This window comes from Gavialis gangeticus, unplaced genomic scaffold (assembly GCF_001723915.1).
Source record: "Gavialis gangeticus isolate Ggan-Ray unplaced genomic scaffold, GavGan_comp1, whole genome shotgun sequence".
In the NCBI taxonomy this organism is placed as follows: Eukaryota; Metazoa; Chordata; order Crocodylia; family Gavialidae; genus Gavialis; species Gavialis gangeticus.
Genome location: NW_017729006.1, coordinates 11,157,441 through 11,172,909, shown reverse-complemented (window position 1 = coordinate 11,172,909; position 15,469 = coordinate 11,157,441). Strand labels below are relative to the sequence as shown.

The following is a 15,469-nucleotide window of genomic DNA, read 5'->3' as shown; positions in this document are numbered from 1 at the left end:
AAGGGGCTCCATCTGTACCCTCCTTAACCAGTCATTTTTAAGGCAGTGTGACTTGATATTGACACTCCTTAAAGTGGGGGGCATCTAAGGAAAAATGATGGAGGAATTGATATTTTAATGTACAGTGACAGAGTTCTGAAAGTCTGTTTTATCTCCTAGATGGAACCTAATATTTTATAGCTTTATTGCTCCAAAGCTTTTGTTCCATCATGAGTATGTGAGCAATTTGATCTATGAAACAATAGATGATTTAAAATACAGTTAAGAAAGGTGCAAAGAGAACTTGGTGCACATTGTTGCAGGAGAAGCCATCTCCTCTCCTTAATAAAAAGTAGACTCCTTCAAATCTGCTTTCACTTGCTCTCAACACAGTCTTCTCTAAATAAGCAGTAACCAAAATCTTACTGCACCGTAAAGCCTGACTTTTTTTTTTGAAAACTAGCTATAAATCAGTTGCTAGACAAAGTACTTGCTTTCACTTCCTAATGAAATGTAGCAATATTGTATTCCTTATTGGTGAGAATTTGATGTCCATACGGTACAAGTGTTGTACTGCATATTCCAATACTTTTTAAAATAGACTGCTATACATCCCTTTTAATTGTAGAATTAACTCCTAGGAATTCAATAATTGATTATTACACCAAATATTTTAGAGGTCTTTGGGAAGGTGAGAAGCAGTGGAATGCTAGAAGTGCTGTACCTCATTAAAGTAATGGGTCAGCATGTGTCCTGCCTCCTAATAGTGACCAACAGCTAATGCCTTGGAGGAAGAAGGTTCCCTTCCCCCAGTGAACCTGGCCAATTGTGCAATGTTGCACCAGGAAAGTAGATGAGGGGAGAGGGAAATTCTTTTGTAATATCTGAAGTGATCAGTTTCTACCCTAAAGCATAAGATTATATTACCCTTCTCTTGTCTTGGTTAACATGGGTGCAATTCTTTAAAAGGCTTATAAAATTACTTATACTGTTGCTAAATTATAAAACTTCTCTGATCAAAAAGGTTTTATAACACAATATATATTTTTGCTTGCAGTAGTGACTAGAGCCCAAAACCAAAACATGTATGATCTGGTTTCAGATGATGATATTTACCTATGAACTGCATTGCCACAAAACAAAGCGACTGCAAGAAGAGCCTACTTCATTCAATTAATTTGTTATTTATAGTACCATAATGTGCATAGCACCATAGCTGCTCTGAAGAGTTGATTTGCTGTTAACTTAATCTGAGAGACAAAAATTAACTGAAGGGGAAATGCTACTTTTTTCCAAAAGAAAGTCTCCAAAATAATGAAATATAGGACCTTTTACATTCTACAACATTCCAGGAAAACATAGGTACCAAACACTTGTTGAATCCAGGGAGATTTGGACAGGGAAAAAAAGTGGGAGGCAAGGGATTTGGAGTAGCTATTTGCTTTCATTGCATAATGAAGATCTGGCAGGTCATGCATCCTTTCTCTTCATTGCCCCACCCCCCGCCTTTTCCCCACTCCTACTCCTCCCATCCAGTGCCTTCCCACAGCCTAGCCTGGAAAGCTGTATGGGTCTGGATCCACAGAGGTGTGCAGCTTCCCAATGATCTACAATGATCACTGCCTAAGGATCTAGCAAATATCACCTGACTTATTCAGAATGGTCAGAGAGAAAATATTAGAAAGAACAATGCTTTTAATAAGGGCTGATTTCACAAAACTTAGTGGAATTGTGAACCAAATTGTTTGTGTAGAAACATAAAATACAATATAAGGAGACTTTTTTTTTTAAAAGAGTTCATTTAAATGTACAAAAGCCATGGTTATGCAAAGTTGTTGGTTGTAGCTGTGGTCTAGACATAGGCAGGCAAGTTCTTTGGCTAGATGTCATATCTTTTATTAGCCCAACTAAATAGTTGGGGGGGGAAATGTTCTTTGCAAGCTTTGGGGGACAAACGCCCTTCTTCAAGGATAGGGAGACTCTGCCCTTGTTTTGAGTTCTCCAAGGCCAGTTTACATGCATGGTTATGCAGTTGTGGTGTTGGGAGGTGGCAAGTCACTTTGGCTTAAAAAAACAAAAAGCAAATGCACCCAAAAAAGCTGTTTTATAATTCGGAGATGAAGTGAAGGTAGCAATTTAGAAACAGCAGCACTACATCTTCCTGCAGTTTCTTATAGATAAAAGACTCCATATAAACTTCAGGTTATGAAGAGGAGACAACTTATTATGGAAACTTATTAAAGCTAAAGTCTTTGGGGAGGGGTGAGAATCCATGGCAGCTGAGGCAAAAGAAAACAAGAAGACTGAAGTATTGTGGGGCACAACAGAAGTCTTAGCAGTAATGCAGTAAAATTGTAATGTAATATTTTTTTTTTTTGCTAATGCAGAAAAGTTCAATGTTAAACATTTTTCTGTACTATACTGGGAAAGAATTGGGGTAATTTGTTATTAGTATGTACTCCTTAACCCCATTGGTAACTAATCAAAATGTTTGAAACCTTTTCCGCATCCCAGTATATCTTTTTTAATTAGCCACCTCTCGGAATTCCTAGGGGCAGAAAAGTGTGTTGTTGTGGTGTGTTTTGTGTGTGTGTGTGTGGCTTTTTTTTTAAATAAAAAAACAAAAACCCAAACTTAAATATTAGAAATGCTAGGTGACTAGTAAGGGTACCAGTACGTATAAAGGCTGTACTCGGGTCATTCAACTTGCTTGACAGTAGACTACCAAAATAATGGAAAACCTAATACTCAATAAAAGGATGGAACTCTGGTCAATCTGATTTCAAGAAAAAAAAACAGCTTTGTAAAGCAAGGCCATTTTCATTTGTTGAGGAAACTAGGCTTTTTATTTAGCACTATGCAGTGCTGACTTTTAAGAACATAAAATTGATCAACAAAGCACCCATCAAATAGTGTACTAACCAAATGACCTTTCAAAAAGCAATGTTCAAGGGGTAATAATAAAATGGAATGTTTCTAATGGGGGTTTATTGGAATCTGTAATAAGTCCAAGGCCAACTTCTTCATTTATGATCTAGAAGCAAGAATAAAAGCTTGGTACTGATTTTAAAAATTGGCAGAATGTTAAATAATGATGGTGGCCCACCTATATAGCTCAGTATGCCTAGGCTGTTCAAAGAAAATACCTTTTGCTTTACTCAGATGTAGAGTTATCCAAAAGCAAGGAGTGAAGACATTCCTCGAGTAGGATCTGATGTCATAGTTAGAAGTGCACCGATACATCAGTCCCATATCTGATCAGCACTGATACAAGTAAAATTATTGAAAGTATCGGAAATCTTTTTGCCTAATGTGGCTAATAAATGCCCTGTGCATGCGCACAGCCACAGCATGCATGTGGCCAGGAGTGCAACCCAGCAGCTTGGAGACCAGCATCAGGGTGGTAAGGCTAGGGTGTGTGGGGGGGGGGGGGGGCGCAGATTAAGGCCCCTGGGGTGAGGGAGGGAGTGGGGCTGGAGCAGGTGCTGCTCAGCTGGGGTGGGTGCAGGATGGAGTTGTGAGCAGCTCGTCTGGAGTGAGAGGCAGCTCCCACTGCTGCACTCTGGAAGTGCGCCCCTGGACCTGTGTGGGGTGGGGCGGGCTGGGGGTGGAGGCTGTGCGGCAGTGACACTGGGGGGGCTATGGCAAATTTTGGTGTGGCTGCAGCCCCCTCCCATAGTACTGCCCTTGCCCACCCTGAGTGCAGCGCAGCACAGCCCCAGCCCGCATCTGCATCCTGCCACACTCCACCCAGATCTAGGGGGCACATGCGCCCCCCCCCATCCTGCCAGGGCGCGTGCACTGTGGGAGCCCAGACAAGCTGCTTGTGGCTCCATCCTGTCCTAGCTGAGCAGCTCCTGCCCCTGCCCTACTCCCTCCCTCACCGTGGGGGCCTCGATCTGCCCCCAACCCATTTCACCCACACTAGACTTACCAGCCTGATTGATGCTGGTCTCCAAGCTGGCTGGCTGCATATCTGATTTGGATTGGTATTGGCTGATATTTTTATGGCTCCTTAAGAATCAGCCGTGGTATTGGCCCAAAAAAATCTCTATCTGTGCATCCTTAGCTACAGTGCAAAGGTGTTGAACTCAACCAGCCCCTACAACAGGGGTTGGTAACTCCTGGCATGCATGCCAAGCATGGGACATGAGGCTACTTTGCTTGGCATGCCATAGCCAGCCCTGGCTCTAGGTAGCTGCTGCCAGTAATGGAGCCTGGGCTGCTCCCCATCCCAGCTGCCAGCAGCTACCCAGAGCCAGGACTGGCTGCAGCTGGGAGACTCCAAACAGCTATGCCGGGCTCTGGTATCAGCTCTGCACTGGTGCATGCAGGTGTGCCTTGGAGCGGGCAGTGGGGGAGGAGCCTGAGGCAGCACAGCCCTGGTCTGTCCCCCACTCCCAGCTCGGAGGTGATGAGCCCGGCACAGCTGTTTGTAGCCAGCCCCAGCTCTGGGCAGCTGCAGCGGGCAGAGTGCAAACAGCTGTGCTGGGCTGCACAGCTCTGTGTAGACTGGTATTCAAATACTAAAGTATTATCCAGTAGTGGTAATGGCATGGTCTGCTTGGGTGCAAGACAAATAGATTAAAGAGAAATCGTGGGTGTTCTAAATTTCATGACAGAGCTGTCTTCTTCAGAGCCCTCAAGTATTTGGATGAAGAAAGCATTTTCTACCGTGTATTTTAACTTAACATTGATGCTTTAGTGTTTAAACCAGTGTTTGAATTGCAGAGCCTTGATAATTACTTACTATGTTCATATATATCTGAGACTAGTATAAATGCATACTTTGGTTTTTTTCTTTTTCTTTTTAAAGAAGTAAAGGAAAATGTAGTTTTGTGCTAACCTGCCTTTGTAAAGAGGAATGGAGTTTAATCTACTGTCTGATGCTGCCCACTGTGTACCCATAGTAAAAATAGTAAGCCACTCTCCAAAATGATCGCCATCAACAAAGTCAGATGACATCTTGGCTATTCTTTAGTCAAAGGTTGATGAGTAATACCTTTGTAAAAGCTGAGCTCCCACATAGAATTTGGTAGGGGAGTCTCTCCTGTGCCCCCCAGACAATGGTACTAGCTGACCGGCTTTGCATTTGTGTCAAACTTCCATGGCCAGATCTTTCTCTTGCACACAAACATAGTGTAAAACAGTGCTGAATTTTTATCTTTGCTGTTCATTATGTATTTTTGCACAGTACCCAAGGTCATATGAAGAGAAAGTGTAAACATTACAGCAGTGAAGATGTTTGGCTTCAGATATGGTGTCCCCTATACAAATTCTGAATGTTGTAGGTTTTATTTCTAAAGTAATCTCATCTGTATACTCTGTAAGTATCTTTTGTAAATAATATTGCATTACTACAACTGAAATGTGTGTGCATGCACACACAATGCATTGCCCCCCACTTTTTGATGCATCAATGTGCAATCACAAACATGAAAAGAAAAATATTTGACAAATTGAAATGTGAATGTTCAGTATGAGCTTGGAGGAGGAAGAGGTTGAAAGGCCATTATTTAAACAGAGTTTAAGGAAAGGTCTCCTTTGCTGCTGTTTTCACTGAATTTTCCTCGCTCATAATGGCTACTACATTCCACTGCTTTTGTCTGTGCCTGGTATTTGGGAAATTTTGGTCAGGGGAGGAAGGTGGGTGGGGTATTCTGGAAGCTGGTCAACAGTAAGGAGGGGAGAACTGGTGTGGGAAATGTAGAGTCGGGTCAGAGTTTAACTTCAGTGGCCATTCATCAGATGCTGATTGATTGCTATGGAATCCCAGGGGAGGTTTAACAACATCTCTGCCCATCCCCCTTTCTCCTTTGAAAGCAGATGGACCAAAAACGGGGAGAATGACGCCCAGGAATTCCTGCTGTTGTAAAATGTTTTTACAGTGCACTGTACAGCCTTTCCTGAAGCAATCACATTTACGGCCTTGCTGTCGTATTTCTTGGGCTTCTGTGGCTGTAAAAGATGGATAGCCCTGTAATATGGTTGACTGACTCTGTTTAAATTGCGGCAGGCTCCTTTTTATTGTTTTGTGTTTTAAAATAGTATGCCACCAATTCAGGAAATATTTCCTGTTTGGGAAATAATCAACCCATAGTTTAATTTCTTTTCAGAATAAATCATTTCTTAAGACCTCTAAAAATATTCCTTTCCTTTCTTCCTTCTTAAACTGTTTTCCTTTTGAAAGCTTCAAAGGTCCTTTTGGAAAGTACTGACAAAGTGAAATTCTTACTGATATACTTTTTGTACATATACGTAAAGTCTTATAATCAAATTCTAAATTGCCCAGATTTTTAAACAAATGTAGAATAGCGTATTTAAGGTGTCTATGGGGAATTTTTATACTTGAATACTATAGAGGAGGACAGATGGCTAATAAACTTAGAGAACCAATCCTTAAATCCAATAAGCACGGTCCTATAACATTTTTAGTTTTTAAGAAAAGGTGTGTTTTTTTTTTTTTAGTACCCCGCCCCAGGACAGCATGTTGTTGTGTAGCATGCATCCTAGACAGCAGTGGGTAGGGGTAGCACAGATCCCATGGGCACTGCGGTATAGGTTCCATGGACCAGCCAGAAAGGGCTCAGTGAGCAGTTTGGGTCCTGGACTTGCCTATATCACCCCCCCGACACACACACACACACACACACATGTGTCCAGGCATGCACCATGTATGGCACAGTCCCAGACTTGAGGGTGGGGGAGGAGTGTTGCATGTACTGGATCTAACAGGGAGGTAGGGAGCTGTTCTGTGGGGTCAATCTAGACAGTGCACCAGTCCAGTATCTGACCTGCAGCATTGCAACAAACTGATCTCTCTGATTTTTATTTTGGGTGCATACTACCTACTAACTTGCTTCCATGAACCACTGTCCTGGACTCCTCTTCATTTCAGTCTACTGCTCTAGGTTAGAGGTTCTCAGTCTCCTTTAGACTCAAAGTACTCTTTCGAGAATATTAGCTCTTTAGTTTTCATTCATTTTTTACTAATAAAGCAATTCTTCCATTGCAAGGAGCTTAACAACACCAGCAGGCCAGAATGTTTTAACACTGGATTCCTGTTTTGTTTGAAGTCTCTGGATTTTGAGTTTTGAATTGCTTGCATGCTTAATAGTGCTAACGTGTGGCATAATAGTTGTGAATTGCTGCTCTAGGTATTTGAATGAGGGGTTCTTTACACACCTGAATCAGCTTTTGTACATCTGTTCAGTACAGCATTTGGGTGCAAGGTCTTCATTTGAGGATTTTTATACCTTGGTCTCTCTTTATTTAGAACCAAACAAAGACACTTTATTTTGAACTACAAGGATTGAATTACTGTAAGACTTACAGGGTTAGGTAGATGGTGTTGAACATAGGAGTAAAGTTCTGAGAAGGAATATGGAGAAGCAAATGCTGTCAGTCAACATCTTTACTCACTAAAGTAGGATTATCAGTTTTGGTTCCAGATTTTAAGACACTCCATATGTAACTTGAAACTCTGAAATATAACTACAGGATGAGATGACTTATATTTTAAAATTCAACCACTGAATGTTCATCTATATTCATTTGGGGGATGGAGGGAGAAGGCTGGTTAGCTTCACTGTCTGTGGCTTGAGCAGCTGAATAATTCCAATATTCTGCATTGTGTTCTTGCAGCAGTAGCATTTGGATCTGTCAGGATCGTTGCCTGGCCTTTGCCCTAGCTTTGCTTCCAGCGTTGACTGTTACAGAGAACTAATGGCAGGTTTAACTTGCTGGACTCTGGCTCTTGTGCTTCCCATTTTCTTTAACTTCCCTCCTTGATTGGGATGCACAATTTCTGTTGCATGTTTTAAAGGATAACAGATTCAAGTTCTCATCCTCATTACCTTTTAATAGTTAAAGCTGTAGTCGAGCAATACATAATGTATATTCCTTGTAATTTTGAAAATTACCAAATGGGGGGGAGAGTTCAGTTCAGTATACCAATTCATACAGACATGCCATACATGGAGGAGGATTTTTTTTTTTGTAGTGGAAGACATTTGGAAATTTTTAAAGCAGTTCTGAAAGTGTGTAACCCCCTCCCTCCATTGTGTGTACGTTTAACTTCTTGTATGTATGTATGTATAAAATTATATTTAAGATTAGGAATGTCTGAAACAACCAAATTTTTCATGTAGATGCAGAGAGGTTTGAGTCTGATTCTTCTAGTGGAACAATCTGTTTAAGTTAACACTTTAAAATACTATTTTTATTAAAACCTTTTTGTGTTGAGAATTTTAACCCATCTTCTTGGATGCCTCTGGGAGTAGGGGGATATCTGGGCGGGAGAGTGCTTTTTAACATACACGCACACACTCACTGTGGAGTTCTGAATCTAGTCTCCTGGTGTATTTGATCAGGTGTTGGACTTAACAGGAAAAGAATTGGGATGTTTGGCCTCTCGTGTTATCTGGTACAGTGTTTGCCCCAAAATCTTCCATGTGCTCCATGTTCTTCTGTGGGTTTTGAATCATTCCTCTGAAATCAGCTGCTGCTGCTGATAAAAAAAAAAAAACAAAAAACATTCTTGTAGTATTAGACTTTTTTGGTGGGTTCTTACTTCAAGAATTCTATATATAGGTGTGGAGTTAGATTTTCATTCTGACCTCTTTTATTCTCAAATTATGGTGGCTTTTGCACTCCTCCACAGACTGTCTTTTCCCAGCCATATATATATTTTCCCCTCTGCTGGATGGAATTCAGTAGTACAAGTTGCTGATTAAACTAGAATTCATATCTGGCCTTAGCAAAAGGGAGGGGTGAATGAGACTTTCTGAGCTGTTACTCAGGTTATAGGGGCAATGATTCTCAACTAGGTATGCCACAGCACTCTGGGGTGCCTTGAGTGCCTTTCAAGGTGCTGTGGGGTGCCAAATTGAAATCCATAGTGGTCTTTCAGAGTTCTTTGCAACAAGAAAATGGCTCTTTTACTTTTTTGCCTATAGAAAAAACAAGAGCTGGCCCTTTCCAAGGGGTACCTCAAGCATATGTAGAGGTATCTTAAGTCTAAAATGTTGAGAACCACTAATCTAAGGTGAAACTTTGGGTGCCATGTGAGCACTTGCTGTCCGTGTTCGGTACTGGTCAAAATGGAGTTCTGTTTCCGTTTTAAAATTCTTCAACTTCTGTTATACGAGCTCTTCCTAGAACTGCCACTGACACCTTAAGGTGCTGGTTTGCATGGGAGGATTGTTGAAATTTTCTGTCCTCAATACCACATTTGACTGAAAAGTGATGCAAGGTAAACACTTGCATCCAATCTGTCCTTGCCTTGGATCTTCTGTCCTGTCAATAGACTGAAAAATTAGTGGGATGATTACCCTTGGATTTTTAGTCTTATTTATGTTGCCCTGATAGTAATTATTATTCTTGCACTATACAAAATTAAATGGTTTAGTATCTGTGTGCACAATGCTTGTGTATGCTTCAAATTACTTCTTGCATGTAGTAGATGGCATGTCCAAATCTGAGTGCTGGCAGATGGTTTCTGTTCTTGAGAGGGGAATGGGGTGGATTAGTGAGTTGGTTTTGTGTTTTTCCCCCTGATATTGTATTGCAAAAAAAACTAATGTTTTCATTTTACTTTTGTCCAGCTGATTGGCCCCTTACAAGAGACAGCTCTCCCCTCCCTCCCCCATGGAAACTGCTGGTATTGCAAACACCCCTTATCACTACTACCCCCGCCTCTCTTCCTTGTTTAGCTATAGTAGTGTCTCTCTTCTTTACTGCGGCTTGGTTCACTATCATATGGTTTTTTGTATACTCCCTTTCAGGTGCTGCATTTCTACTGTGACACTTGTTCTGTCCCAATCTGCCGGGAATGTACTATGGGACGACATGTAGGTCATAGTTTTATCTACCTCCAAGATGCCCTTCAAGATTCAAGAACCCTCACCATCCAGCTGCTAGCGGACGCTCAGCAAGGACGCCAGGCTATTCAGGTAAGATGTTCCTCTGGCTAAGAGAACCTTGCTGCTTCACCTCTCTCCCTCCCAGCAGTTTCTGCTGCTAGAGCATCCCTTGTAAGTGAAAAGACAAACATGAGCTATTCTTTTTCTCTGTAATGTCTAACTTGGTGTTCCAAGATAGACAGTGTGCCTCTTTTTTGCCCTATTTCTGTTCATGGGTTAATGCAGTCTCTACCTTTTGTCAGCAGTAAAATCAAAGGAAATGCCAGCGTGTTAACTGCATACATCTTTACTACGTTGTCTCTTTTTTTCTATAAATGATGTTTCTGCTTGAAATGCTGGGCAGTTTAACAGGTGACTTGTTCTGAACACTGCAGGCTCAATGTTCTAAACTGGTGAAACTGGCTTGGCAGGTGCCACATGCCTTATTGCAGCTATATAACTGTCAGTAAGTGTGTCCATTTCTTCAGAGCAGGGACTTGCTAGTCAGAAACATGGGTTAGAAACTTCTGGCATTGCCACAAGATGCATAGGAAGCATCAAGTACTTGGATCAGAATGATCTCAATTTCACTGTGTGGGTGAGTGGGGCTCTGTTACAAGTATAACCTTCTGAGACTCTGAATGAGGATGAATTTAGTCATACAGCACCTTGCATTCAGGGGCCATTCTCTATGTAAAAAATGCCTTCACCCACCCCTAGCTTAAGTGGTGCCATTTGTGGAATTCAACAGCTGTTCAAGAGCATACAACAAATCTAAATATTGAACCAGGGTGGGATTAAAAATACCATACCCCTCCAAATGGCAGAAGGAATTTCAGTAGATAGAAAGGAATTTAACCAGTAGTACAGGTTATTTTGCTGATGGTAGAAGTTCTCCTGAAATAAAGAGCTACTTGTTGAGATGCATATGGCAGAATTGGGCTATAAACTACAGTCTCCTTAAATCAAGTGATTGTTAGCTATTACTTTCAGGGTTCTGCCCAGTGTCAAAGCCCTGAAAATATTACTCTTCTCGTACCTTGTGAAGTAGTTGATGTTACCAGTCTCAAATATCCAGAATAGTTAAGCCCTACAAAAAAAACAAAACAAAACAGTGAGACTTGTGGGGGTGTAATTTTTCCTTTCTAAGCCAAACACTTGAGTGGCTTCAATCTGCCCTCTGCTTTTTTGAAACTTGTATCAGAACTGCAAAGATAGGTGTTGCTCTGCAGTTCACGTGTTTTGAAGCTAGATTTTTTTCAAAGGAGGGCCTCAAGTTTGGAAACCTACAACCATATTTTTAGAGGTGCTGAAGACCATGGATTTTATTTGAATCTGATGATTGCAATCTCCAATAAGTCAGGCCTTTTATCTTTGCTATTTGATACGTAAATTAGAAGATATTTCTTGAAATATGAGATTTAATGACTTGTATACAGGTGGTCTCTTCTGAGAAACCAGATCAGATCCAGGATTATCACTTGGTATACTGTTTCCTAATGTTTTTTGCAACAAATTTACTTTTTAGACTATTCCTTATTCCCAGAGATCCTAGCTCCTGTATAAATGCCATGAGAGCCAATTTAACTTAACCTTCTATTTTACTTCCACATACTACTTTTTTTTTTTTCCCCCAGTTCATTTTCAATATTAATGACCATACTTTTAAAAAGGAAGCAGCTTTGCAAATAAATACCAATGCCCCATTCTCAGCTGTCACACTTTGGTACTGAAATGCTATGTGAATCCTTGGTAGCCTGAAAAGCCTTGATCTGGTTTGGTACCTGAAATTAGAGGACAGTGTCAAGCAGTGGTTCTTATCTTACTCTGAAATTAAATTCAGAACTAACTTTTTTTTTTTAAGATGGAACCTGCAGATGTTGTGCATCCCTTATGTTGGGGGGTGTGTGGTTTCAACTGTGGGGAGGTACACATACCCCTGGGGGTACATTGGAAGGCTCCAGGGGGTATGTAGCAGCAGTGTGGAGAAGCTACTGGCACTTAAGGATTCCCTGCTGCGACTGGCTGCCAGGGAACCCCTCCTCCTGCTTCTTAACCGGTCACTGGGGGTACCCTGACCAAAAAAAGTTGAAAACCCCTGCCTTATATAATAGGAATGGTGGTAATATTACAATATAATAGCTGTGGCTTGCTTTGTTGCTGCAGTAGTAAAGAGCCATTTCATGAACCAGCACTCACTGTACTTTGCACTTTCCAAATCTAAATAACAGACACTTAACTGCCTCCCTGTTATAATCTCAAGATGATTAAATCTTTAATACAGAAAATAACTGAATGGTCATCATCTATAGTTAATAGCAGCATGAAATACCTTTGCTCTAAAGCAGAGGTTCTCAAACTTTGTGATACCACAACCCTGAGTGCTGGATGGCGGCAAGGGACGGTGAGCTCGCACGCAGCAGCCACTGTTGCCATCCACCACTCCACACAGCCATGCGTACCCCCTGGGAAGTTTGCGGCTCCTTTTTTTTAAGTTGGTCGTGACCCACAGTTTGAGAACCCCTGCCGTAAAGGATGTTGCTTCTAGTTGCCTCCTTTTTACAATTTTGAGACTTGTGCAATGCTTATGAAACTGGTGCCTCCATAATAGATGTCAGTTTGAAACATCATCATGAACACTGCACTTTGCTCTTAAAGCAGTAATTCTGCCTCTGTTCAAAGAGTAACAGCACATGGTGAGGTTTTTTTTTTTTTTTTTGTAGAATACACTTTCTGAAGCTTCTTTAAGTACACTGTTTTTAGGGGTTGAAAGTTTAGCTTTTTAAGGGCCTTCAAAGGTAATTTGAATACCTCATTAGATTTTGGCATTCCATAACAATCTTGGGGAACACATTGTAAACTTCCCATGTGGCTAAAGCTCACTGAAATAATTGTATATAGGCTACATTTGAAGAATTAATTTTTAAAACAATTACTACTTTCCATTCTACCTGAAAGTTTTTCTGCAATGGGGGGGCAACATTGACCCAGCCTTCCACAAAGATGGGTATTCCTATTTCTCTGTGGGACTGATGCCACAGGATGCTGTGGCCAAAAACTACTGTCCCCTCATTTAACTATTCCTCAGTGTTCTGCCATGCATTCTGACAATAGTTGGCTACCATTTTCTAAGGGGATAATCTGGATTTAGTCCCATTTGAAGACAGTGGAAGGAAAGCAGCCATATTCAAAGAGGGCAGTCATTTGCACTTATCTGAAGAGGTCCAGTCTCTGCTGACAAACTTTTGGGCAGGAAGGGAGGAAGAGGACAAAATTATCATTGTGTAAAAATATTTTTCAACATTATACCACATTGGATTCAACAGGCAGAAGAGGAAGGAAGAAAACTGTAGGGTGTTTGGGCTCATAGAAAGATGGAGAGGTGCAAATTGGTAAAACTCAGTTCAACAGGCCTAGTGGTGCTCCAGAGGAGGATTCAGCAGCCAACTCGTGTCCAGCAAATCTCGACGACAAAAAAAGTTAAACTTAAAACTGGTCTGAAATCTCATAGAGGTCATTTGATGGCATCAATTTTGAGTTCCATAAGTGCTAAAGACGAACTGCAAAATGGAGTTGACATTCGGAGTGCATCATGGTGATTTTTATGGTTAAGAGGTAAATCACTAAATTCTTGTCATCGAGAACAAAAGCTGGCTAATGCTCTCAAATGCTGCTCACTCATGAAAGGAAGTGGCTTGTGTTGTGCTGGGAGAAACAGAGGAGACCCTGTTCCATTTCCCTGCTCTGCTCTTGGTTTCCTATATGATTCAGAGTGACTTAATTTCTTTCAACATCAATTTCCTGCCCTTAATGGGTAAGAACTCCCTCCCTTGTGGGGACATTGTGAAAGTAAATTTGGTTCTAAGGTTCATGAATAGTAAGATCACAAGTGCCATGTAAATACCTAAGCTAGAAGAATAAAGGAAACTATCATTTCATTACTTGATCTAAATTCTTTATAGCAGGGTGTCAAAAGATATGGCCTGTGGGCATGATCCAGCCATGGAGCCCCATCATTTGGGACACGCACAAGGTGCCCACCGTGGCCAGTCTGGGACATGCAGTGCCTGCTCCGTGACCTGTGCTGTGTGTGGGTCCAGTCCAGGACACCTCCACCCCCTCTTCCTCCTTCCCCACTGTGCTGCATCCAACATCCACTCTCCCGACTCCAGGATTGTTGAGTTGGGATGCTGGATTTGGTGTGCAGTGGGTGGTGGGGGTGTCTGTTGGCCTGATCTGGCCTACGGAGCTGGGCCCATCCCATTCATCCAGCTGATAGGGCCAGATGAGTTTACCCCCTGCTCTCTGGGGTAAGATCTTTGTTATGTTTGTATAGTGCCTAGTAAAATGGCCATGCTACAATATAGATGGTTATAAACTGTTTCACCGTCCTAATTTCTGGAGATTATGGGGGCCCAGAACAGAGAAAAATAATGGCTTTTTGGAGCTTGGCACCAAATGGCTTGCTTATTCATGGAGGTGCCAGGAAGTCGCAACTTCTCCCCAGGCCTGCTTTAAAGGTCACCCTGACTCATGATCTGACAGTCCTAAGACTGTAAGGACTGTTCTGTGGAAACCATATTGAAGCATTTAAGATGTCCCAAGTCTGAGCAAAGAGTAGGGATATGGTAGCTTAAAAGAGGCACAGTGCTTTGAATTTCCCAACACTGGCCTAGACAAGGGGCAGTCTGTTAGTAATTAGATTATTACTTTTGACCTCTAGTACTGTTGGTAGAGATAAAGCATCAGTGAGATGATTTAGGAGCAGAACGTGCCTCTTAAAAATTAAAGCAGAAATTAGCCACGAGGCTTTGAATGCCATTCTATTAGTAGTCATGTGAACTTTTTGCTTCCACCCTACTAACTTTGCCGTATATCTTTCCCTTTGTATCTTTCATGCTTGAAACAACTGGCAAAAGCTGTGCAACACTAAGCTAACCCATTAATGTTGGTTTAGGACCAGAAAACGCAAAAATAGGCTATGCAGGGTCTAAAAGATCGTATGAATGTGAATCCAGCAAATGATTTGGAAGGACTGAGAGCAAATGTATAAAGAACATTCAGATCAAGCCAAAAGTTTATTCATCTTGTGACTCCAAAGAACCAGTTAAATGCTCTGTTCTCCATCATTCCCAGGGGCAGTGAAACTGCATGTTCAGCCCATGCAGAAGAATTTTTAACGTTTTGCTAGCTAACCCAGTGGTTCCCAACCAGGATACCACAGCACCCCAGGGGTGCCTTGATTTATCCTTTCAAGGATGCCACAGTGTGCTGAGATGACTCACAAAATTTAAACCCAGAGATTTCAAATGGAAATCCATAATGTCAGAAACCCAACTTGTGGTCTTTCTGAGCAATTTGCAATCAATTGCTCTTTTTCTGCTAGTCAAAAACCAAGTGAAAATTTAAAAGCTAGCATTTTCCAAGGGGTGCCTCAAGTCGTCTTAAAAAAAAAAAAAAGGTTGAGAACTTCTGACTTGGCTTGTTACCAGGCTCTAGAAGAGGGTGCATCTATACCTTATGGACACAAACTACATTTCAGATTTCTCTCTCCATGCCCCCCCCCCCCCCCCCCCCCAAAAAAAAAA

At 41.6% G+C, this 15,469-nt stretch overlaps 1 protein-coding gene across 1 annotated transcript in view; it reads left to right on the top strand.

The window, feature by feature from the left end:
- Window positions 1-9,768: 9,768 nt before the first annotated feature.
- The window catches only part of TRIM71 (tripartite motif containing 71), an 18,665-nt gene continuing 12,964 nt past the window's right edge, over window positions 9,769-15,469 (top strand). Inside the window, exon 1 of the mRNA XM_019508805.1 lies at window positions 9,769-9,932. Within this exon, the coding sequence (XP_019364350.1) occupies window positions 9,819-9,932 (114 nt within the window). The 5' untranslated portion in view covers window positions 9,769-9,818. The remainder of the gene's footprint in view (window positions 9,933-15,469) is intronic.